General features: G+C 41.7%; 1 protein-coding gene across 6 annotated transcripts in view; it reads left to right on the top strand.

Moving 5' to 3' along the window:
- EML4 (EMAP like 4) overlaps nucleotides 1-26,162 on the top strand; it is a 198,882-nt gene that overhangs the window by 97,191 nt on the left and 75,529 nt on the right. For all 6 annotated transcript variants that reach the window (XM_077337873.1, XM_077337892.1, XM_077337883.1 and 3 more), the window contains exons 2-3: nucleotides 8,637-8,819; nucleotides 25,024-25,153. In XM_077337873.1, coding sequence (XP_077193988.1) covers nucleotides 8,637-8,819; nucleotides 25,024-25,153 — 313 coding nt within the window. The remainder of the gene's footprint in view (nucleotides 1-8,636; nucleotides 8,820-25,023; nucleotides 25,154-26,162) is intronic.

Raw genomic sequence — 26,162 nt, 5'->3', positions numbered from 1 at the left:
GCTTGGTGGTCCAGCCTTGGTCAGCACCTCGCTCGCCTCCCTGTTTGCTCCACATCGCCGCCTCGTCGTCCGCAGCCAGCGGCTGCTCTGGGTTTTGCTACCCTTGCGTTCCGTCCTGTGTGTTTGCGGTTTGCCACGCTTCTTCCTCCTCCGCGTTGTCCCAACCCTCGATAAGGCGACCGTGCATAATAAGTCATTTTCACTCCAGTCATCCCCCCTCCCTCCGGCCTCAACCAAATGCCTGGCAGAAGAGCTCCATATTGCAGGCCCTACGGAACCTAGATAGTTCCAACAGGGCCCTCATCTCTTTTGAGAGCTCATTCCACCAGGTGGGGGCCAAGGCTGAAAAGGCCCTGGCCCTGGTTGAGGGAGGCCAGGCGGATGTCCCTGGGGCCCAGGACAACCAGCAGATTCATACCTGCAGAGCGAAGAGCCCTGTGGGGGGGGCATAGGTAGATAAACAGTCCCTCGGATAGGTAGGAACCAGGCCTTGTATAGCTTTAAAGGGCAAAACCAAGACTTTGAATTTGATCCAGAAGCAAACTGGTAACTCATACATCTGCCACAACACTGGATGGATGTGGGCCCAGTTGCAGTTTCCGGGTCAAAGCCAAGGCCTTTGTAGAGCAAGTTACAGAATCTAGGGCCGAAGTTTCCTGCAATAATACCGGGAGCTGGTCTGCCATGGCCCGCTCCACTACCTTGCCCAGAAATGCAAGATGCAAGACTGGGCAGTAGTTGGCGGGGTCCTGCAGGTTCAGCCATGTTTTTTGTTTTTTTTTCCAGGAGAGGACAGACCACTGCTTCCTTAAGCCCTTCAGGGAACTCTCCAGATGTTAGGGAGAGGTTCACAATCTCCCTCACCCAATTTGAGCAATGAGGATGGGCAGGGATCTAAGGGGCAAATGGTCACTCTCATTGAACCCAGCAATTTGTCCACTTCCCAATGAAGTGACAAGACTTTATCTGCAAAATAGCTTGCTAATGCCTCACAGCACAAATCCAATTGGCTAAAATTTTGGGGCCCCTCCTTGAGGATAGTTGTTGTTGTTAGGTGCGAAGTCATGTCCGACCCATTGCGACCCCATGGACAATGATCCTCCAGGCCTTCCTGTCCTCTACCATTCCCCGGAGTCCATTTAAGTTTGCACCTAGTCCTTCAGTGACTCCATCCAGCCACCTCATTCTCTGTCGTCCCCTTCTTTTTTGCCCTCAATCACTACCAGCATTAGGCTCTTTTCCAGGAAGTCCTTCCTTCTCGTGACGTGGCCAAAGTATTTGAGTTTCATCTTCAGGATCTGGCCTTCTAAGGAGCAGTCAGGGCTGATCTCCTCTAGGACTGACCAGTTTGTTCGCCTTACAGTCCAAGGGACTCGCAAGAGTCTCCTCCAGCACCAGAGTTCAAAAGCCTCAATTCTTTGACGCTCGGCCTTCCTTATGGTCCAATTTTCACAGCCATACGTTGCAACTGGGAATACCATAGCTTTGACTAAACACACTTTTGTTGTTAGGGTGATGTCTCTACTTTTTAGGATGCTGTCTAGATTTGCCATAGCTTTCCTCCCCAGGAGCAAGCGTCTTTTAATTTCTTTGCTGCAGTCCCCATCTGCAGTGATCTTGGAGCCCAGGAAAATAAAATCTGTCACTACCTCCATTTCTTCCCCATCTATTTGCAAGGAATTGAGAGGGCCAGATGCCATGATCTTCGTTTTCTTGATGTTGAGTTTCAAGCCAACTTTTGCGCTCTCCTCCTTCACCCGCATCAACAAGCTCTTTCCTCTTCACTTTCTGCCATTAGATTGTTATCATCTGCATATCTGAAGTTGTTGATATTTCTCCCTGCAATCTTGTGACTCATCTAACCCCGCCTTTCTCATGATGTGCTCCACATACAAGTTAAATAGGCAAGGCGACAGTATACTGTCGAGGATGGTAAGAGATCTAATCACCCTAATCAATTGTGTTGGGTGAGAGCTTGTGGACGCAATTTCCATTGCGAAGTGACACTTTCCCACTTCCAGCCTGCCCTTGCTAACCAATAAAACATTAATGGGATTTTTTTTAAGGGCTAGTTGTTGTGCCTCCTATATAGTGGCTTTCTTGGCTTCATAGATAAGTGCTTGGTTGTCAATATTTGAGTGGTCAGTTTGCCACCCTAAAAATAGCCTTATTCATATACTGCTTTGATCTTTCATTAAAATATATGTTTTATAGGGAAAGCTCCCCACTGTGCAAACAGGGTTTGGGCTGATATATGGGGGTGAACTGGCTCAAACAACATGCAGTTTTGTGATGTCTGTTTTTGAAGCTTGTTGTCCTTCAGATTTGTTTTGTCATTATACCTTCTTGGAGAACTATGGATTGTGTCTAGATTGGACTAGATGTTAAAATAAAGGGTTTCCTTTATTTCTCTTTCTGCAAAGATCAATTTTTAATGGAGCTTCACATTGAATGAAAGCACATTTTTATAATTTAGTTAAGGTACAATTTGGTAGACACTTGGAAGTTTAATATTCTATTTACACTCCTTGTAGGATTAACAACTAAGAATTCAAACTATTTTTGAACATTTTATAAATATAAAATTTGGATAAATTAGACAATATTGTAAAATAAACATGGATAGATTCTGTTATTCTAGAAAGCCTCAAACCTAATCCATCCAACATTTTAATCTGTGTAAGCCTCTATCACAATATAACTTCTTGTATACATTAATTTAGACACAAAAGCAATTTTTAAATTTTTCTACACAACTCTGAAATTTAAGATATTTTTGTCTCCAGTAGGGAGATATATAGTCAACAAGTTTCTAATGAGTCCTAATGACTCATTACCCTTATCCTTCAAATAACAAATTGTATTATGGTCATGTATATTATATAGCTAGTTATGTAAGATATTTGATCCAGAAGACATGAATAGGATATGCATAGTATGACCATTTAACATACATAGCAACCAGGAGGGCAAAAATTTCCGTTATTAATCTGAAAGCGGAGTTAGCCAAGACACAGTCAACTCTTTCATTGTACCAATATTATTTTAATCTTAATCTCATCATTTTATTTATGAAATTAGGAGGCAAAATGAAAAAAAACTTGGCATGCAGAATAGAAAATGCACCATAGATGTGAACCACCCTCAACCTGCTTATTTCAGCAAGATGTTAGCAACAGTGTTTTCCTGGCATTCTTTCAAGACTAATTTTATTAAGCAGCCATATTTTTTAAAAAATCTTTAAATAGAACTAGGATAGTTTACACATGAAAATTAATCTTGACTTTTCACCACTCACAGGCCCTCAGTAAACCAAGCAGCTTCCTGGGCTCTAACATTTGAGAGAGGGAGCCTGGGAGCAATCATGTTAGCCACCCAGGTCATTTCCTCGTTTCAGTGGTCAGCCAGGGCATCAATAGAAGCAACAACCTTCAAGCAGCCATTCAAGTCTATCTTGTACCAGGTGCAAATCTTAATAGATTCTCCATCCCTGCGGAGTTCTCTTTTCCTTGTAAGTTGAAGCCCAAGCAGCTACTGATCTGTCTACAATAAAGGAACTACAATCAATTTCCCCATCTTCAGCTCACATTCCTTCTGCCCAGAATAAAATACCAGATCAAGAATGTGAGCTGCATACTATGGAGGACCAGTTGTCATCTTAGACAGGTCCATGGTTGTAATAGAGTCTGTGAAATCCTGAGCTATTCCTGACAAGGCAAGCCTTGGCATGAATGTTGAAGTTCTCAAGAACTACCAGCTAAAGTCCCTGAATGCTACCTCCAAGATCATCTGTTTCTGCTCAGGTAGGGATACTGTTAGTCAGTGTGGGGAAGCACACTGATTTCTAAAACTCATTTTTAAAATAAACAAATGCAACCACATGAGCATTTAACTGAGTTCCTCAAAAGTCCTTACAATTTTTTAAAGTAGCTGACAGAAGCTCTATAATAAAGGAGCCATTGTGTTCTCCAGGACTGATGTGATGCCCCCCCCTGCAATCTCAGCTACATCTTATATTTTTGATGTGTCCAGGAGATTTGTACACTTACTGTTTGGGGTACATGCAGTAAGATATATATGACCAATCAGAAGCTTCCTGTGATATAGCATTTTGCTATATAAAACAGGATTCTAGATATGAGGTTTAAAGAGCTACATGTGATACAGATACATATATTCTGCATACATTGGAGAATGCACTTTAGAAATGAATTTTCACAGAAGAAAATCCAACTGCAAAATGTCATGTTGTCCTTTACAAACCACATTGAGCTTGTTATTCCCACGCAATAAAAATGCATAGATCTAGATTGTTAATTGAGCCTATTGTAGGAGAATCATAAGTGTAATTTAATAATTGTTTTGTAACACCCAGGCTCCAAACATATGTTATGCATTTTGCAACATAGTCATTATTGGGGGGGGGGGGACTTGGCATACAGAATAGAAAATGCAACATGGCATAGGTGTGAACCCCTCAACCTGTTTATTTCAGCAAGATGTTAGCATCAGTGATTTCCTGGCATTCTTTCAAGACTAATTTTATTAAGCAGTAGCATTTTTTAAAAATCCTTTAAATAAAGGTAGGGTAGCTTACACATGAAAATTAATCTTGATAAGTCACAAATGTATTTTGAGACTGGTTTGCTTCCTACAGCAGGATTTTCCTGCTTTACTACCCAAAGAAGTAGGGGTGTTTTCTGGTAATTATCTTTAAACTTGAATTTTTGAACAGTGGGTTAGGCCCTACAAACGTTTCCATTTAATCTTACTGTTGCACCTCATTGAAGCTCTCAACTAGTGTGATAAGATTTCTGGCAAAACCATTTTGGTAATGAGAAAGAGCACCGCCTCCTTTTGTAGCAAAGCTGGTAGGATTTAACCCAGCATGTTTTTTTGGACTTCTCCTCCTGGTCATTATTTGGAAATGAAAATCAGTTGACTTAAAATAAACCTGTTTATGAATTGTCAAAAAATGATAACATGCTACTAGGGAAATTTTTTCCAACTGTGTAAATCCCATTGCAATGAATTGGAATGTCATAAGTGTGTGGTGGTATAGTTTTGCATTATATATCTGTGTCTCACAGCTTTCAATTAGACTTGTCTAGACACAATTACATGCATGATCGCATCTTTTATCTGAGTTTATGGCATGCCATGAGGTTAATCCATGCATTACCCATAGTGGGATGGATATATAGGCTGAAAATCCAAATTGCATGTGTGCAACTCCACTCACCTGCATGTGTGAAGCCTGCACTCCCCCACATGCAGCCAGCTTGGGTGACCTTGGACTCGCTACTGTGCTGATAAAGCTGTTCTGACTGAGCAGTGATATCAGGGCTCTCTCAGCCTCACCCACCTCTCAGGGTGTCTGTTGTGGGGAGAGGAAAGGGAAGATGATTGTAAGCCGCTTTGAGACTCCTTCTGGTAGAGAAAAGTGGCATATAAGAACTAACTCTTCTTCTTCTATAAACTAACGTTGCTTCTCTGTGCACTGAAATGCCATAATTCGTTTTGTAATTTATCACAAAAGGTAAAGCTTTTGAAGAATACAAAATTTTCTTTTGTTTGATGCAAAGATTTATCTGACTTTGTATATGGAAAGAAGCTGCTGTTTAACTTCAGAATAAATTAGACTGGTGAACTGCCTTCAGTAACTGGGGGGGTTACTGATTGGGGGGTGTTGAAGAATTCTAAGGATGGCCTCTCCTCACCCCAGGACCTGGAAAGGCTGCAGGCTAGAGGCCCCCAGACAGGGAACTCAACGGCAGGGGCAGCTCTCACGCAGCAGGGATCTGCAGCCTCTGAACCTTGGAGGGAAGTGGAAGGAGGGTGCGGGATGGAAAGTGATTGGTTGGCCACTGGACAGACAGGCAAGCCAGTTGGAGGAGGAGGCACTCAGGGTTGGGACAGCTACCCTGAGTGGATGCACTTAAGCCATAAGAACAGCTCTTTCTCCTAGCCCTTAACAGAAATATTAAGTGGAACAGATATTAAGTGGAACGCTATTGCTCCCCCCCCATGTGAAATAATGTTCCAGAATAAGCAGGAAATGATGGGTTTAAATAACACAGCTTGCTTTCTCTGCCAAAATCTAACCACAATCATCTGAGTTTGTTGTTTGAATGGGCAACAAACGTTAGCAATGTCAAATGCATTTTCCATAACTGTTTTGAATCTTGGGTGTATGATTTTATAGCACATGTCACATGATTTTGTAGCAGAGAATCTGTCATAGTAATATTAGTGCATGCAGATGGTTCAGGAGATATGTTTTTGAAATCTCTTCTGAATATGTTTGAGTAATAAATGGAATAAATGGAATAAATAGTAAGTAATTTGATTTAAACAGATATAGGACAGAACTGGTTCAAAGACTAAGCATAAAAATATTTGAGACCCTTTCCTTTTTCTAAAGTCAGACCCCATGCTCCCACGGCTAAATTCTGTTGCTAGCCCTGTGTTGGGGTTTTGTGCCTTGGGGTTTCATGCACTGCCTGTTATTGTTTCCTCATGTCTGATATCCTAGGGTTGGCCATGTGACTTGACAAGAAAGATGTTAAAGCATGACATTGAGTTCAGATGGCTCTGAATATAGATATTTCAGTGAGCTGTTATGGCTTAAAGACTCTCAAAAGTCATATCCTTCTAATGTGTCCAGGTCCCAGTTTTCCACATTCCTGATTCAAGGGCTGTAGAGTCCCCTCCCATTTCTGCCACTAGTACAAGAGAAGGGCAGTAATTAATTGTCAGTCAACAGGGTGATGTGGGTCACTCACAATCCTGTCAGAGCTCTCTCAGCCTCTCTTCTCACAGGGTGTCTGTTTTAGGGAGAGTAGGGGAAGGCCATTGCTTTGAGTTGCTTTGAGACTTCTTGGGCTAGTGAAAAACAGGCTATAAAAACAATTCTTCATCATCATAACTAGAGGGCAAGAGTACTTGATGCATGCTTTCACATCTGTTCAGTTGGCTACTGTTGACTTCGGGCACCTGTGCACGTGCCAATAACTGCAACATGTAAGAATTAATTCTGTCTGTGCTGCAGAACTTTTATGATGACCTATTTTAGAAATGTTGTTCAAGTTTTTGAACCCAGTCATCTCTCTTACAAAGGCATACGTCTCTCCAAGAGCACTTGCTCAAAATCTGAGAGGGTAGAGTCAGCACATGAAATTAAAAAATGTAAAACTGTTCTAAAATGTCCTTAACCATATTATATTTTGTGTGTGCAAACTATTTTTGTCCCTCTTAATGGCATCTGAACGCTACAAATGTGCATTTATTGAACTGGTGCCTGTTGAAACAGAAATAGCATTGGAATAGCAAATTGCCTAGACCAGAGGTGGGCAGACTGTGGCCCTCTAGAGGTCCATGGACTACAATTCCCATGAGCCCCTGCCAGCATTCCCCACAGCTTGCCCACCCCCTAGACCATTACTAGACACCCCTGGCCTAGACCATTGCTAGACACAGCAGATGCTTATTCACCTTCTTGCTAATAGCTTTTAGAGATTCTACAACTTCTTGAATGGTCTGTTCAACTCCCCAACTGACATGTTTTTCTTCCTCCATTATCAGCTGTGGTTCTTTCTTTCGGTGTGGTGACCCCCCCCCCCCGACTGCCTCATCTGCAAGAAGTTGTTTCTTTCATGTTGTAAATGATACCTCTGATAGTGAACTCAAAAGCCCATTTAATGCGATAATATCTTGTAACAGTTAAATGTATCTGTGAAATCGTATCTGTGAAACGATCCTGTCCCCTCCCATTTAGCGTTTTTTTTGTATAATGGTTTTAGTATTGCCTCCTGAATTAACTTTCCAAGACGGCTATTGAGTAAATCAACATATTTGCTGTAAAGTTTCACACTGTAAATTTGATAATAATCAGAATTTTTAAAAAGTACTAGCAGTGAACTTTCCCATTTGATCAAAAACATGAAATATGAACCATGTACCATTGTGTATCACATTATCAGAACCTGGAAGATTATCAGTGTAACTTGAATAGATTTATTATAAAACATTCACTTTGTCACCTGCATTTTGGGTCATTTATTGTTTTGAAATCTGTGTATGTAGTTATTACAGGAATAGTTACAAAGACATGTATGTATTTACATGTTAGAAGTCTTTAATTCTAATGCTGGCAGATGAGGCTGTCACTAACCAGAGTAGGATGCCACAGGAATAGGGGCTGCAGCAAGGAAATATAGCAGAGAATAGAACAGCTTTTTCAAATTGCCAATCCTAATGAAACTATAGTCATTATTCCCTTGCTTTATGTATTTGATCAAGGAAGTCAGGATATTCCCAACACTGTGTGAATGCTAAATCTAGCTGTTTTGTACTAGTATATGCTGTGGTTGCTCCAGAAACCTGTGGTAGTTGTTCCTACTTATCAAGCCAACAGCATCTGTATCTAGACCTTCTTAACCCAGTCTCCAAAGATAAGTGTTTGTGGTAGAGCTATTGCTGATGGCTCTAACAAATGCTGAATATTTTTGGAGCACAGACATCACAAATGATTTTCTTGATGTTTTTTTCTGATTTTGTTGTGCTGTATTTAAAATGTTAAGAAATATGATACAACTTCTAAAAGGTATTTCTTTACTTTTTTAAAAAATAAACAGATGATAGCATCTCTGCAGCAAGTACATCTGATGTCCAGGACCGCCTTTCAGCTCTTGAGCTAAGAGTTCAACAACAAGAAGATGAAATCACAGTTCTGAAAGCAGCCCTAGCTGATGTATTAAGACGTCTAGCCATTTCTGAAGATAATGTTGCATCTGTGAGGAAATCAGCACCAACTAAAGGTAGGAGGCTTCTAGTGCAGATCTGGAACATTGAGCTGTTAGTTTATGCAATGCAAGAGTGAGGCTGAGCAGGACAGGGTAGTGCCCCATGATTGTGGCCTATAACCCTCTGTGGGGCTAGCTAAAAATTTCTTCACAGAAGAGAATATCTCAGGGGACAGGAAGTATGAAAAATGCTCATTTAATTCCTTTAAGGGCCGTTTTACACATTACTACAAGAGATGCTGCCTTAGCTGGTACTCCCGCCTTGTAATGTAAAGGACAACTTAGACATCATGTAAAAAGTATGTCCTACTTCTACTTGATGACCTCAAGTCAAGAGGTAATCTACCTATATGTGACATCCCCAATAGGTAGGAGTCAATAGGTAAACTACCTATATGTGATATCCCCAATGCCAGTGGTGAATGGTGTGCTGTCCTCTGCTGCTCTGCCATACAACATTGAGGGGAGTAACTGGCTAAATGGGAGCTCAATTCTCCACCCCGCTCCAATCTGGAATAATGGCATGTATGGAGTCCCTTAAAGAAGAGTTCAGATATCATTGAGTTTTCTCCACTGTCTTCTGTCTGTCTCTCTCTTCCTCTTTTTTGTATTCTTCAACTTGTAGTGTTTCATTTCCACCTTAAAAATGTTTGACTTTTATCACATCTCAATATTAATGGACTAGATCTAAAGCCCATTTTAATCTGAAATAAAATGGGCGCTAGATGGGCGTGGGCTCCTGCCCCCGACTCCCAAAGGCTTCCGCAGCTGTGGGGCTGCAGAAGTCTTTATCCTCCTCCCCCCTCCGGCCGGCATAAGGGTACGGTGGGGCCGGGGCTGCGGGGAAGCGGCCTACCTGTATTGATGGGCGGCAGCGGGGCAGTCACGGCGGTAGCGGCTCGGCTGGGGGCGGCGGCGGCGGCTTGCTGTCGGCGGCGGCGGCCATTTTGGGCGGCTGGCTCGCTGGCGGCGGCGGCTGGCTGGCAGGCTGCGGCGGCGTCCATTTTCGGCGGTGCCTGGGTGGCAGGCGGCGGTGGCTGGCTGGCGGTGGCTGCGGCGGCCATTTTTGGCCATTTTCGGCGGGTGGACCTGGCCGCCTTCTCTCGCCCGCTGGAGCGGCTTCGTGGCGTTGTAGACGCCGCGAAGCCGCTCCGGCGGGCGAGAGAAGGCGGCCAGGTCCACCCGCCGAGGCCCACCCGCCCCCGAAGCTCCCCAAAGCCTTCTCCCGCCCGCCGGAGCGGCCTCGCGGCTTCTACGACACCGCGAAGCCGCTCCGGCGGCCGGGAGAAGGCGGCGCGGCGGACCGCTCACCTGTGCCTGTGCGGGTGAAGCAGGGAATGGGAAGCCGCGCTTTGCGCGGCTCCCCATTGCCTTCTTCGGGCGGGATGGACACTTGGAGGGGCCAATCAGGAGCCGCTTCGCGGCTCCTGATTGGCCCCTCCGTGTTTTTATCCCGGACCGGTCCCGCCCTAACTCCTCCCCACTACCCCTTACTCCTTTATACAGTCCGTGGCGCCCGTGGCGCCACGGGCTGTTTACAGATGGCTCAACTGATTAAAGTGATAAAGCTCTTCGCTAGTTTTCTTGCATTGGTTTCAAGGGCCTGGTGGTGGATAGGAGAATGTGGTTAAATCTAAAAACAAGGCTGAAGCTGATGGTGGGGAATGGTCGCTGTGGGTCATGTATAGGGACTGTATCAGGCTGCCAAAGTCCAGCTGTGGGCCTAAATCTCACTTGCCTGTCATCCAGGAGCCATCTGTTTGAATGTAGGTTTCAGAAAACCTTCGATCAGCCTGGTGTGCTTTTTTTGTTGTTTATTTCTTGGAGTTATGTGTATTCACATTATGAGGATAATTTGGCTAAAATAATTTCCCATTGTCAAAAGCAAAAATACGAGTTTAATTCTAGTTATTTGCGCTGTAGAAAAACCTGAGTGTTAATATCAACCCATGCTTTCATTATTCAGATGTGGCTATGTGAAGGAGCCATGCGTACCTTGGGATTGCAACTTTTTAATGAAAGAACATAGTTTTCATTGTACTGTCATCACAAACTGTGGTTCACAATCTTCTTCACAGACCAGGATTTCAGTTTGGTTTGTAGGAAAGACTACAAACTATAATTTGGTTCAAAAGCAAAAGTGCTGAGGAGGAGGGAACATACTAGCTCAATTCTCCACCCCCTCAATCTGGAACAATCTGGTCTTATGTTGATACTGAAAGGAAAGCCTGGTGCATCCAGGACTTCACTGGGTGCTAGGTAGGGACTTGGGCGGGTGCAGATAGACTTCTCTCTGAGCCCAGAGGGGAAAGGGGACTCAAGGAGCTGGGCAGTGCCTCTCCCCATTGGAGCCCAGCTCCCTAGCCCTAGAGAGGCTTGTCTCTGTGCCCTGCAGTGGTGGGAGACTCAAGGAGCCAGGCAGCATCTCTCCCCATCAGGAGAGGCACTGCCCAATTCCCTGGCCCCGATTCTACCCCCAGGCTTCTCTCTGCGTCCCACGGCAGCAGGGGACTTCTCCTGGAGCACCAAATGTTCAGATGGCTCCTGGCAGGCAGGGCTCGCTCTAGAGCCTTTTAAACATTCAGCAGGTCATAATTAGTACCAGTCACTCTTTATATATATAAAAGATGGCACAGTAGTTCTCCAGATCCTGATGTGGCTATTCCTATTATACAAAAATGGTGGCTGAGTTTCACATTCTCAATTTTTCTCTTGTGTTCCTGTACATGTACATTTTGATGAGAGTAAATTGTCCAAGCAAAGAATCAATTAACCCTGGGGAGAGGGCGGGGGGTGGCGGACAGCTTTTGTTATACACTGTTTTCAATATCTTTTTCTTCTACAGGCCTAAGCAGTGATTTTATTTAACATGCCTCAAGTCTCACAGTAAATTAAAGGGCGTGACTGTATAGGGAGCTACTTGAGTGGCCTTTGGGTGGAATTCCAATGGCATGAGCAGTTTTTAACACAGACATACCTTCAGAATCAACAAGATAAAGCCTAGAGTACTATTATAATGCCTGTGTTTGTCATTTGGTATGTAAGCTATGTGATTCTAAATCGATGCCAGATCTCCTGCTAGGGTTGGGGAACACCCACCCTTGGGCATTGCTCCTCCTGCTTTTGGCGCCGGCTGCAATTGGCTGCAGATTCAGTGCATGCCACCGAAAAAGCCGCATTAGCGAAACGTGGAAGAAAGCGGAGCTTCCGGGCGACCAGGGTGCAACCAGAAGCAGCGCCAGGGTTGCCGTGTGCATAATCGGTTACTCTGGGTTTTGCCGCTGTTGCGTCCCGTCCCGTGCGTAAGCGGTTTGCTTTGCATCTTCCCCCTCCACATTTTCCATGTGACCCGAAATTGCTGTTTCGGCGGCCATGCATAATGGGCCGTAGTGATGCTATGCATTTTGAGCAAAACACTATGATTTGAGGCCGATTTTTTGCTATAGAGTTTTTCCAATACCCAAAGTGCCACCCCCAACATCTCTGACATGACGTCACCATGGTGGATGTTTTTCTAGAGATCTCCCCCACCTACAGTACAGGGGCACCTGTCAACCCTATTCTGAAGTGGTATCCTCATTTGTGGCCTTTCTAGTTCTGGGAGATCAGGGTTGGCATTCCCACTCTGCTTGATGAACTGGAGTCAAGTACTGTCATCCTCACTGGGCAATTGTTATCAGGGTAAAATAGAGGTGAAGAGAACAATGTTGTGAATTCTTTTCAGTTCCTATTCAGAAGTAAAGCAGGATATAAATATCCAAAATTAATAAGTAAACATTCCCAGAGAGAGCTGTAGTAAATTCAGCTAACGTTTTTTTGAGGAACTGTGATAAGCCACCAGAAAAAGGAAACATACATTAAATCCCTAGGCTGGCACCTTTTGCACTGGCCGCCAGTACTTTCAAGAGAGCCCCCATCTTGATATATCAGTTGTGTATATTTTGTAGTATATTGTTTCATCCTTACTGGAGATATACGGTTCTATTTTTGTATTTTATTGTTTTAACTATATTTTGTAAAGGTCTTTGCCCATATACAGGAAATATCTATCTCTACTACATTAAATCTGAGGACATTGGAAAAAATGTCTGTTATCTTAGTTAAGTCCACCATTAATTATGTGACAGTTGAAATCTAGAACTTTGCAGTAGCTTTAATGCTTAGAATGGCCCAGAAATCTGTCTCATGTAATTAGTAGAAGGGTTATTGTTTTGTGTCAAGTGTCATAAAATGAAATGCTTCTTTATTTTAACACATGGATGACCAGATGTCACCTTACTTTCATTAATTCAGCTTTCCTTTCCAGGACACCTGGATGTTAATTTTGCATGTATTTACTCTTTCCAGTCCTAAAAGGCTATAATGCATTTAAACCCAGATATGAAACTAAATACAAGGCTCCAGCCAATTACACACACACACACACACACACAAATTGCCATAACTTAAGCTACAAGAGGTGATTCAAACTTTGAGGTGACTAAATAAATGTTTCTCATGTGTTCAAGTCTCCTACATGTCAGTCTCTAAGTATTTACAACTCAAAGCAAAGGCTTATCACCTAGTCATCTCCCCTCCCACATTGAGGAGAAGGAGACAGACTTTGGCAGACATTAGACCTTTTTCCATGCCAAGTCCCATACCTATGCAGTCCCCCCACCCCCAATGAATAACCAATTTGATTCCTCCAACTTGTGGTATTCTTCCTTTGTGCATTTTCATGGAATTAAATTACTCTCCTTGCTGCATCTGTATTTTAGCTTAACAGAGTTATAGTGTGAGGGCTAACAGTGGCAGCAGGAGAGGAAATAGCACTTGCTACAGTTCCAGTAAAGAGAGCTTTTCAGGATGGTGAGCAAAAAAGAACTTTCTATAGGCAAGCTGAGAGAAGGAGGTAGCTTCAAACTCAGTTTAGTTTGTCTGTTTAAAGAGCCTATAGATAATTAAGTGGTGAGAAACAACAGTACACAGGGAAGTAGAGCAAGATGTCACTCATCAAGTCTGTGGGTGTAATAAAATGTCTTGTGTGGGTTCTTCTTCCTTGACCTGCTTTCCAGATGTTATTCTTGGTAGTGAAGATAATGCCAAGAATTTGAGAATGCCCTATTAACAGAGAACATTCTCTTGTACTTTGCTGCTTCATGAAATAACCTGTGGGTTGGATCTTGGGTGAGTGTATTCATAGGTACACTCACACGCTTTTCCCTTGCAGGCTCTCTGAAAAGTTGATACTTGGAGATACAGTAGACTCAGGAACAAACTGCAAGAGGTATGAGGAACATGGGCAAATCAGATGTGGAAGCAGGCAATGACAAAACACCTCTGAACATCTCTTGCCTTGAAAAAACCATGGGCACCATAAGTCAGCTTGATGGCAAAACACACTCAAACACCATTCTTCTAGAATGGTTTCCACTGATGGAAGAGTGGGTGACATTGTCCTGTTCTTTCTTCTTCCACACGGTAGTAACCCGTGATATTTTAAACACAGGACTGCTGTTAACTCAGCATAAGCTTTTTGGACACCTCAGGAAGCTGCTGAGGGAATGGAGAGGTGAGATAGATCTGTGGCCTACACTGTAGCTTTGTTTAAAATGTAATAACTTACTGCTGATTTGCTAGGCATCCTGGGAACTTGGCTTTACACCAGACTCTTCAGTTGACAGAACAAGCAAGGCACTGGGGGTGAAGGGCAAAGAAAGAGAGGGATACACTTCTTTACTGTTGGCCTACTGGCCTGCCTTCCACCACTGCTGTAATAGAGCAAGAACAGATAAGTAGGGTGGGACTGTATGGTTCTCAGCTCCTTCTGAATGTGCATTATCAGGTTCTGAGTAACTCAAGATATATATTTCAATAAGTGAGCTAATTACTGTTCATTAGAAGTAATGTTCCAGCCATTTGTCAAGTTAGTAAAGTTTGAAAGTACCATCCGTGAAAGTGCCAAAGTCTAAGTCTGTTTACTTGAGACAAGGTTTTCTTTCCAAATGAAATATTTATATTTACATCGCTGGTCTATAATTTTGTAATGATTATTTGGCATCGGTATTAAAATGACTGGTAATTTGGCACAGTATGTAGTATGTATGCCTATGATTTGTTGTAAAAGTGATGAAACTTCTTGTTACAGCTTGTGTGTTTAGTTTTCAGAGGTAATATGAATTAAGATTTCCAATATATGATTACCTGCTCCAGTATTAATGAATATATTCAACTGTATCTGGCTATTATGGAGTCACTATGTGTGTCCCGTCCCCCCCACTCTTATGTTGTTTCAAAGCTGCTATGCATATCGTTTAACATAAGCCAAATATGTTCTCTTCAGAAATTAAAATAATGATGTAACTCAAAAAATGTGTTTAAGGAAGTAAAATGATACTATAAGAGGTTCATGACAAATGCATGAAGCAAGATTGTGTTTAAAAAAACAAGTTTTGTTCTTTTAAGAGCTATTAGTAGCATTTTGATGGCTTTATTATTGGCAGCAGCTACAGAAATGTTTAATCCAAGTACAAAAGCATGATAAATATTTGGGCCATTAACTAGAATAATTCTTCTAATTCTAAGGTCTTTCCCAAGAATTGGTTATACTACAAAGGGTTATGGCCTGTTTCGCAATGTGGAGACGGTGAGAACACATTGTTTACTCAAGACAATTCAGTTTAATATCCATGTAATTTGCTTATTACATGAACATTGTGGTGCTACAAAGCTGCTAATGGTGATCACTACCATACTCCAGCGGGTCCCTTGTCTGGCTGTAGCTGGTAGATAATAGCGTGATGTGCTTCATTCAAACATGACACCAAATGGTGGTTTGTTCTGTCAACAATTTGGCAAGCTATGGTTTAGAGCTGATTGTCTGCTTTGACCATGTATCTGCACACATTGTGACTGTACAGCTGGTTCCACACAGAAAACTATCACTTTAACCACAGCTTGTCAGTTCAGCCATTGTGACTAATTGTGGTTACCACAAATTTGTGTTTTGCAGCTTTACTTGCAATAATGACTTCTGATTTAGTGGCTGAAGCAAGCACTGATGCCGAACCATGGTTTGGTGTGATGTCTCAGTTGAGTCCCCCAAAACCAGACAGGGTAGTTCACAGTGACCAAGGAGTACTATCTGTCTAAGTGGATAATATAGGTCATTCCCAGTCCTTAGACCTTTTACACGCTAGTCATGCTCAGAGCAAGCCTTCAGAAAGCAATTTCCAAGAGACAGAACTGGCAATTTTATTTCCAGATTCCTATCTGACAAGTCCAAATTCTGTGTTCTGAAGTAAAATTCTGAAAATTCTGAAGTAATATTTGAAATGGATTTGTAGAAGTTATTTGTAGAAGTTATTTACTTGAAGTCTAGACCCATTAGAATTTAAAGGCTGATTGGGTAAGATGAATTAATAGAAGTACTGTGTTTAGTGTAGATATTTGAAGATAAATTTTAATTTATACAGCTGCTTATAAACAAAAGTAAATGAAACTAGTTTAAGTTTTGTCAGCATTCTTTCCACTGAGTCATTAGTCCAATTAGCTCAGTGGTATCTGCTCCAACTGGCTGCAGCTCTCTTAAGTCTAGAAAAGGATTTCCCCAATACCCAGTGCCATAAGAACCTTTAGCAAAGAACTGCATTTGAGACTGTCAGCAACCAAAGCATCCCCTCTACTGCTGAGCCACATCTCTTCCCAAAACTGAAAATACTGTTAAATGAAAAAAAAAGACTTTCTAACAAAACAGTTTAAAGGGATGGGGAGCTGCCAGCCAACTGTCTGGAGACTCACTGAGGTTGGTCTTGGCCTAGTATAATCGCAGCTGTACCTGGAATAAGCATATATACCAAACTCTCAGCCCATTGTTAATAGGCAACAGTTCTACAGTCATGTGATATCACCAAACAGTAGCAACAAAACCTGTGATTGGATCAGTTGTATTTACTGCAAAACATTTGTGGAGCTCATTAGCTTTGAATTGTATTGAGGATATTAGCAGATCTGTAATATGCACTCGGTGTCCTTTTATCTGTTAAGCTTTAGTTTGTACTTGTTTCTGTGGTCTGCTCTCAGCTGTAGACTTTTCATTTCCATGATTATAATGTTGCATAATTTGGAGTTTTCAAGTTTGTCAGAAAGAAGAAAATGCTTTGGCAGACCAGCCTTTCAGAAGACAACCCAGTTTGCCATTTGACATATGTATCTAAGTCTAAAGTGAAGCTACAGTGGCAAGAGCTATTGGAGGGCCAGAGCAAAGACCATCTCAACATCTCCTTGCATGCAGTTTATAGCACTCACGGACAGGAAGCTATGGAGTGAGCATGGAAAATATGCTCATTTGTACTCTGCCAATGTGCATGCCTTGCAGTGTTCCTCTGATATGGTCTACTTGAGTGTTTTTTTTTAGATACCCAGTCATCTGATTTGCACCATATCTTGGAGAGAAAGCTGAACTGCATGATCTTTATCTATTACTGGAGACCATTAGTTGGCTAAATTATTTTTCAAGAATATAAATTAATATAATCTAGTAGCCTCTATTATGTTAGTGTTTAAATTGAGGGAGACAACTTGTAGTTCCAATATGGTGAAATATGGATTATGTGCCATTATCTTGGACTAGGACAGTATCAGAATGGTGCCAAGACTTCATTGGGAGATCTGTTTGTTCTGGCCATCCATTGTTCATTCTGTCCGTTTGGCGTCATTTAGTGGCTAAAACACCCTCCTTAGTATTCATCATAGTGAATTGAAGTAAAGTAAATTAAAGTAAATTTCTGCTGTTTCAATTGATGCTGAGGACTTGAATGTCTGTTTTTTACAAGTGATTTGTCGGGGCTAGGTTTTGTTCTTCTTTTCTTATGTTGAAATAATTTAAATTAATCTGTCTCAACACTTTTTTGTTAGTATGCTTTGTCTAGAATCAATTGTTTAAGTTTGTAAATCTAGAATATCAGTATTCAGGCTTGTTTTGTTTTGTTTTTTTTTTTAATCCTGTATCTATGCTTTTTGTTATATGTAGATAACCAACATATAAGTGACATATTCCAATTCATTGTGAATAACCCATCCTGAGTTAATAAAGGTAAAGGTAAAGGTATCCCCTGTGCAAGCACTGGTCATGTCTGACCCTTGGGGTGACACCCTCTAGCGTTTTCATGGCAGACTCAATACGGGGTGGTTTGCCAGTGCCTTCCCCAGTCATTACCGTTTACCCCCCAGCAAGCTGGGTACTCATTTTACCGACCTTGGAAGGATGGAATGCTGAGTCAAACTTGAGCCGACTGCTAGGATTGAACTCCCAGCCTCATGAGCAGAGCTTTCAGACTGCATTTCTGCTGCCTTACCATTCTGTGCCACATTTACATAGTCATACTATCCCATTTTGGTAGCTATAATGAATGGGTGGAAGCCATTACTTTTTACATAAAATAAAGAACCTCTTCACAGACATAATACCATCATTAAAGGGTATGATATAACAGATGTTACTGCACAGCATATACTCTGTTGTGAGTGCTGATTCAGTCCTTGTGTTGGTAATAACAGAGTGGCTTATGTGACAATTATTTAGGGGTGCCTTTAGCATTGTGAATTTATGATAGGAATTAAATTGGAAGTTGAATTCTTAGCTAGCCTCTTAATTCTGGCTTCTATCCTTGCATATACTTACCCAGGTGGAAGGTATCAGACTGATTGAAAAGACTAGATTAAATATTATTGAATACATAGCAAAATTACTCATATGTAAGCAATATGATAACACAGTTCTATATATCTCATTCCCAAGTGTGCCTCTGAGCTGTGGGTACTTATATTGCTCCTAGATGCCCTCTCTGCCTTCGAGTCAAATGGGACCCCTGGTACACCAGGGCACTTTGGGTTAAAAAGAGGGAAGTGAGACAGCTTGAGCGAGCGTGGTGTTTTTTTTCTCTGGGGTTTCTCAGTTCAGTTTTGCCTCTTGCCCCACCATGCCAATCTCGCTCTTTTCTGCTGCTGCAGTCAGATAAACGCTCTATCTCTACCCCACAAGGCTGTTGTGTGGATGAAATGGAAGTGGAGTATGTCAGCCAGTTTGAGACCCCCTTGGAGAGAAGGGCAGGGTACGAACCAAGTAACGAAAACCAATGACTTGGAAGAATAAAAATTGAGTCCAGGGGCACCTTTAAGATCAATAAAGATTTATTCAGCTTTTGTTTGCAGGTACCCTCCCTCAGACAAAATTGATTTGGAGATATCAGTAAAAGGATGTGGGCACTTTGGGTCCTCCTTGGAGAGAAGGATGGGGGGGAGGGAGCCAAGAAACCCCCTGATTTGGGGGAGGAAACCTGAGAGCAGAGCTTCTCATTGCGTCTGGACCAGGCCGGGGCTTGTGTCCAGCAGGGGTCGCTCTCTGGATGCCTCTTCAGGCTGTCTGGCCTGGGCCACCCACTCCCTGCCCAGCCGGGGACAGACCCAAAGCAGCGGAGTAGAGTGGGCGAGCGCTCGGCGAGGCAAGCAGGTGAAGGCACAACCATGCAGGACAATGAGGGTGGTCTAAAAATCAAATAAATAAAGATGAATAAAAAACTAGGCATATTGGTACTTCTTTAATTGATTACACCAATTGAATTTTGCATACATTTTTTAAAAGCCCTAAATTACCAGAGAAGGTGAAAGGCGTAGTCTAGCTTTAGCCTGCCAACAAGATAGATGGTTTCACAGCTGGTACCTGAGAAATTCATTAAGATCTCATAAAATATGAAAATATATGTAACCTAAATCCCCCAGGCCAGAGTGTAAAGGCATGCCTATAACACACAGTGGCAGTAGTTAGGCGGCTTGGATTAAATATGTATCTGAGGGCTAAGATTAAGGCTATGGCTCCCTCTGAGGAATTCAGTGTTGCTTGGGGGATCCCAAAAACCCAAGTGTTATTCCCATTACCTGAATAGAGTAATCTGATGCAGATGTATTCAAGTTCATGCAAAGTAAAATAAACAGAAACCATTCTTAATCGTTCTAGATGCCCAGGGTTCCTTACATATGGCTGATAGCAGTAGTGTGAGATGCGTTCTCAGAAAATAAAAAAGGTGCATGTGCTTTATGGCATTTCCTTTTGTGCGTCTTGTGTATTCTAACATTTCCGTGCAGAGACCTGTTGAATAGGAATTTTTAAAAAACCAATTCCCTCACCATCATCATTTCTGTTTACTGTTTAAAAAAAAAAAACCCTGATTTTGTTTTTCAAACAATTTGGAGATTCTTTCTAGTATAAAAATGCCTAAAATATATTGGCAAGCCCACTTATGAAGTACTAAATAAACTGTATGTGTACAATAAGAGTATGCAGTTTAAAGACTCTGATTTTGTTTTGTTGTGCTGCTTCAGACCAACACAGCTACCCACTTGAATTTATAAAATGTGTTACATATTGTGGAGGGCAGATGGTAACTGATTTTGTAACAAGAGATGAGTTGGGGTTATTGGTTGAGTGAAATTTGCTGAACCTAATCTACTTTCTCTGTAATTCTAAAATACGCCCACCAGTTGTCCTCCAAGGCCACACTCAATACCACCCAGAAGGGTGTGTAGAAGCTTGCTGTTCTATCTTGACTTGTTTGAGAGCAAAGGTTTCTGAATTCTTTAGAGAAGGGTGTAAGACTGTGGAATAGCAATATTGTTTTTACAACTGTTAGCAAATTGCCCTCTGTTCTTTCTGTACAAATAAAACATTCTGTACTGTAGCAAATGGTGCTGTACATCTCTGAGATGAAAAAAAAGAGGGGTATAAGAGAAAGTAGCTTATTTGACCTTGCCCTTTGTTCCCTCTTTTTTTACTCCTACTTACTGGTGCAGTCTTATTTTCTTCCCCATTGCTGTACATCTCTAGCATGAAATTATGTTTGTACAAGCATGAGACAAGGACTTGCTGGAAGTTCTTCATTGCTCCTTTTTTGACTATTTAAATTTTTGTTTCCCAGGAAGCTCCCATAGCTTCTCTTCTTTTCCTGCTTCCTTCCAACCTGTCAGATAACTTACCTTTTTCCAACCCTCATATCTTCATGTATTTTTCCTCTCTCCCAACAGCCAACCAGCCTTTTATCTGTTCCTCCATCTTTAGCTGTATGTTTATTTACTTCATTTATACCAGGGGTAGTCAAACTGCGGCCCTCCAGATGTCCATGGACTACAATTCCCAGGAGCCCCCTGCCAGCGAATGCTGGCAGGGGGCTCCTGGGAATTGTAGTCCATGGACATCTGGAGGGCCGCAGTTTGACTACCCCTGATTTATACCATGGGTAGTCAAACTGCGGCCCTCCAGATGTCCATGGACTACAATTCCCAGGAGCCCCTGCCAGCGAATGCTGGCAGGGGCTCCTGGGAATTGTAGTCCATGGACATCTGGAGGGCCACGGTTTGACTACCCCTGATTTATACCCTGGCTTTCACCTCAGTGTGGTGTCAGAGTGCTCAGTTTCCCAAAAAACAAACCTCTGGTACAAATGCATAGACAGAACTGAGGCTCTTGGCCCCTGGTCCAGGTATATAGAACAAAGGCATGAATCCCCCCCCCCCCTTGGGAAAGGAATAAAATGCATTTCAAAGGAAGACGAAACATAACTACAAAAGAGTCCCCAGAGAAGAGGTGGGAGGAAAACGGGAGGCAAGGAATTGTTGTTAGAAAGCTAGGGTTATAAACCGAACAACAGGATGCAACCTTGACCCTGCCTTTTACTGATAGAAACTGAGGCTTGTAAGCTGGCAATTCTGTTGCCTATCATCAACTACTATAATGTCTGTTGCAGTGGGCATTAGTTTCTTACTTCTATTATTTTGGGAGCTTTTATCAACCATTGTAATTTTTCTTTTAGATTTTCTGCACACCTGGAGATTTTTCTTAGTTTTGTGGAAAGAACAGCCTTGTCTATCCATAGTCCTAGTCTCCAGTTTTAAGTATCCAAAGAATTGAATATATTGATGTATGTGAAATATTCTATTCTGATGATGCATTCTTCAGCTAATTGCAGAAGAGTATTAGGATTTTTAAAGGTTCTGGAAGGAACATACTTTATAGACCATCTTTGATGAAATGTCAATTTGTGAGCAATTGTTTTTTATCTTCCTCTATTTTTACTAATACAGGCCATTTCTTAATCTGTTCCTATAAGCAAAGCACAGAGGTTTATACAGGGCTTTGTCTGTATTATCTTTCATTCACACACATGTCTCTTCAGTCTGTTAATGAAAGGTCTCTCTTGAAGTTTGCAGATATTATTCCCTGAAAATTATCAGAATGGAGATAGAATTCATTATCCATGGAAGGCATTTTTACCACTTTGATCTCCAGCAGTTTGGCTTTAATCCTCATCACCCATACACAGGATTTCATTTTACATTCAGCTCACATCTGGCTTGTGTCCTGAGCCAAAAGATAAAGCTGAGTGCTGTTCAGGCTGAAACGTTTCATTCTGTTTATGTTGGTAATTGACATGCAGTGTGATGCATTGGCAGGTGCTTGTAATAAGATGCACAAAAACATTCTTGTGCGTGGGTTGTTTCATCCAGTCATGTTCCATTTGTCTGCAAGCAAAATGAATTTGTTATCTTGTAGTGACCCCTGGAAGCTATGACTGCCACTAAGGTGAGGTAAGTTTGACTCCACCACGTGGCCTGTTAGTCATTAATATTGATGGATGGACTCCCCTTCTTAAGTGAGCTGAACACTAAAAAATAAATATACTTTTAACATGTACAAAGATTTTTCAGGTAGCTCCCAACTGGTAGTTCCAATTGCCTTTTTCTTTTTCATTCTGTTGAGCCAAAAACAGTTGTCCCAAATGTCTCCCCCCCCCCCACTAAGAGACTCACAGTGGATAGATATTTTATACTGAAAGCCAGTTTAGAAATTTTCAAGGAAATGATAGTCCATATCTGAGCACCACAAGATAAGCAAATTCATATTAAGAGTGGCAGTCTCTAATCTGGAGAACCAGGTTTTATTCTCCACTTCTCCACACACAGCCAGCTGGGTGACCTTGGGCCAGTCACGGTTCTTAGAGCTGCCTCAGCCTCACCTATCTCAAAGGGTGTCTGTTGTGGGGAGAGGAAAGGTAGATGAATGTAAGCTGTTTTGAGAGTCCTTAAGGTAGAGAAAAGTATGGTACAAAAAAGCCCTAGCTCTACTTGTATGATTTTTATTTTTACTGTTGTGAATGTGTGTATTTTCCCTCTACAAAAAAAGGGGGGGTGAATAAGCTATACAATGCAGTTACAGTATTTGCTGGCGTATAAGACTACTTTTCCCCCCTGAAAAACATGCCTCCAAGTGGGGGGGTCGTCCTATACGCTGGGTGCACTTCAGTTGGGATAGACATAGCTGCCCATAGTGGCCCATAGTACTGTAATGTAATGTAACAAACTCTATATTCTGAGTGGAAATGTTGGGGGGTCATCTTATACACCCAGTCGTCTTATACGCCGGCAAATACGGTACTTTGAAATTTCTGTGTTGCATCACCTTTTATTCTTTAGTGAAGGAGAATGCTTAAGACCTTATTGTCATCAAAATTACAGATATTGCTTTTTAAATTGTCCAACAAATGTCTGTACTAATATCAGTTCTTAAATGTATATTTCCAAATGAAATCAGTATACACCTTGTTCATGGGAGCCTTTTATATATATGACATAAAATTTAGAGCAGATGCAGTTTTGTTTTTTTCCTTCCATGTTTCCAGGAAATTGCTTTGATGGCAGTCTCTGAAGTATTGATCTATTACAATAATGCAGAATGAAAGACAGTTCACTTACAGGTCAAGTGCAGATGAAAAGCTGAGATATATTTTCCATCCTCCCACTTGACAGGGAGATTCCAGAAATACATTTTGCTTACAGTATTTGGTGAAATAAAACCAAACTTTTCTTGGATGCCCAGTGCACAAGATTTACCTCTTTTGATGCTGAAATAGTGAAGGCTACCCCTGTATGCATGTTTCTCCTCAAGCACCATTGAATTTCTGAGTGTGCACCAGAAAGCTACATTTTTCCATTGGAATTTTCAAACTGATCTTTACTATCCTTTATTAATGTAAATGATAGATAACACCATTCCCATAAGAAAAGAGGTGTATACTAAATGTGATAATGGAAAGTGCCATCAAGTGCCTAGGAGTTTTCAAGGCAACTTATGGCAAGCCCCTATGCAAGACACAAATGGGAGAGGTTTACTATTGCCTGCCTTTTCATAGCAACCCTGGAGTTCCTTGGTGGCCTTCCACCCAAGAACTAAACATTAGCAATCCTGTTTGGCTCTAGCTGTGTGGAAAGACTGGGCTAGCCTAGATCATTCAGGTCAAGGTACATTCTAAGCACAAAATACCAGTCCTTACATAGCCAATGTTGTATTTGTTGTCATGAGACCATTTGCAAAAATATTGAAAGACCTCCTTGATAGAGGTGTAGGTTAGGAAAATTTTCATAGATGGTGGCAGTTTCATAAAGTGCTGTTTACTGCAGCAGGTAAGATAGCCATCAGCTGGTTAGTAGCGGCAGATCTGAAAATAGTTTGTGAATCAAGTCACCCGAACGTGAGAGAAAATGTAAAGATCTGACCTCTGTTGTTTAGGTGAGGTCTGTTCAATCTGCCATTGAGAAGGAATGCACTTTGGTCTGATACAGCAATATTAATTCTCTATTCATTCAAAGCTGGCAACTGACTGTACCCCACCCAAGTATATGGTAGCTGAAGGTTTTTGAGAAATTAAACTCAAGTTTTTCCACATCCAGAACATATAATATAGGCATCCTAAATGAATATTTGTTTCATTAACAGCTTTTGCCTGGACAGGATTGTGTAGTTGGTATTCTTCCTTGTTTTTTTTTAACCATTGTACTATATTCACAGCTCAGCATAATGGAAAGCTGTTAAAACAAAATAAATGTTCATTTGTTTTCAAGCTTTGAAATACACACTGTTCCCTGAGAAAACAAAAGATTACAAACTATAACTTATTCCAAATGGTGGCTTTATTAATATTTTTTAAAACTTCAAAGAGCTGTTTTAGTTGGAGTCTGGTCAAGTCCAGTTGTTACTGACAAGCTGGCCACACACTTTCCAGATGTGCAGCCTTTTTATCTTTGCTGCTGTTCTGTCAAAGGCAGTCCCAATGTGATAAATCTCATTTTGAATGTTGCATGGATGTTTTGGAGGCTGCCACAAATTATAGTCTTGTTGCATTTCTTGTAGGTCAGCCAGGCCTCCGTGAAGCCATCTCCATGTCATGCATCACCAATGGAAGTACAGGAAACAGGAAATCTAGCCACAGTCCGGCTGTACCAATAGCCAGGAAAGAAACACTCTCATCTGCTGCTAAAAGGTATTATCTTTTTTTAAAAAATTATAGAAGAAAACTGAATTCTCCCTCAGAACATGATTTGTCTGGTTTATTTTGGTGATGGAAAAATTTACCCAATAGACTAACTCAAGCAGAGGACCAGCTAATTCAGCTAACTTCTTTGGAGAGCCAGCTTGGTGTTGTGGTTAGGAGTGCTGACTTTTATTGTGGTGAGCTGGGTTTGATTCCCCGCTTTTCCACATGCTAACTGGGTGACCTTGGGCTCACCACAGCACTGGTAAGACTGAGGAGTAATATCAGGACTCTCTCAGCCTCACCTACCTCCCAGGGTGTCTGTTATGGGAAGAAGAAAGGGAAAGTGATTGTAAGCCACTCTGAGACTCTTTTGGGTAGAGAAAAGCAGCATATAAGAACCAACTCTGCTTCTTACTCTTAATGGAACATACAATATGGGCTATTCCAGGCCCAGTAAATTCTGTAGATGAACACTTGTTAAGAATTTGTGACTATTTTAATGAAGCCCAACTCTGTGTCTATGTGCACAGTAATGTGTGCATTTAAATGCATCTTTACATGGGTGAGCACCCTGAATAGCCCAGATTAGTCTGACTGCATCAGAAATTGGCCAGTGTTAGTACTTGATGAGAAGCTACAAAGGAAGGCCAGAGTAACTTTACAAAGGAAGAAAATGTCCAGTCTCTAACTCTCTTTGTTGGAGAACAAAGTAATAGTCCAGTGGCACCTTTAAGACAAAAAAAAAAGATTTATTCAAGGTATAAGTTTTTATGTACATGTGCTCTTCCTCACATAGTGTGTGTGCTCACAAAAAGTTGAATAAAATTTTGTTGGTCTTAAAGGTGCCACTGGACTCTTTTATTCTGTTACTTCAGATCAACATGGCTACCCACCTTTTCCCGTATATATCAGCAGTGAACAGTGCTAGAAACTGATTTTTAAAAAATGAAAACTTGGACACCTTTTACACATACTGCTGTAAAGTTTTATTGGTGCAGTGATAGATGCCAGTTTT

The sequence above is a fragment of the Paroedura picta genome, chromosome 1 (genome assembly GCF_049243985.1).
Source record: "Paroedura picta isolate Pp20150507F chromosome 1, Ppicta_v3.0, whole genome shotgun sequence".
Classification (NCBI taxonomy): Eukaryota; Metazoa; Chordata; class Lepidosauria; order Squamata; family Gekkonidae; genus Paroedura; species Paroedura picta.
Note: the sequence above shows the minus strand (reverse complement) of the source record. Positions and strands in the feature narration are given on the sequence as shown.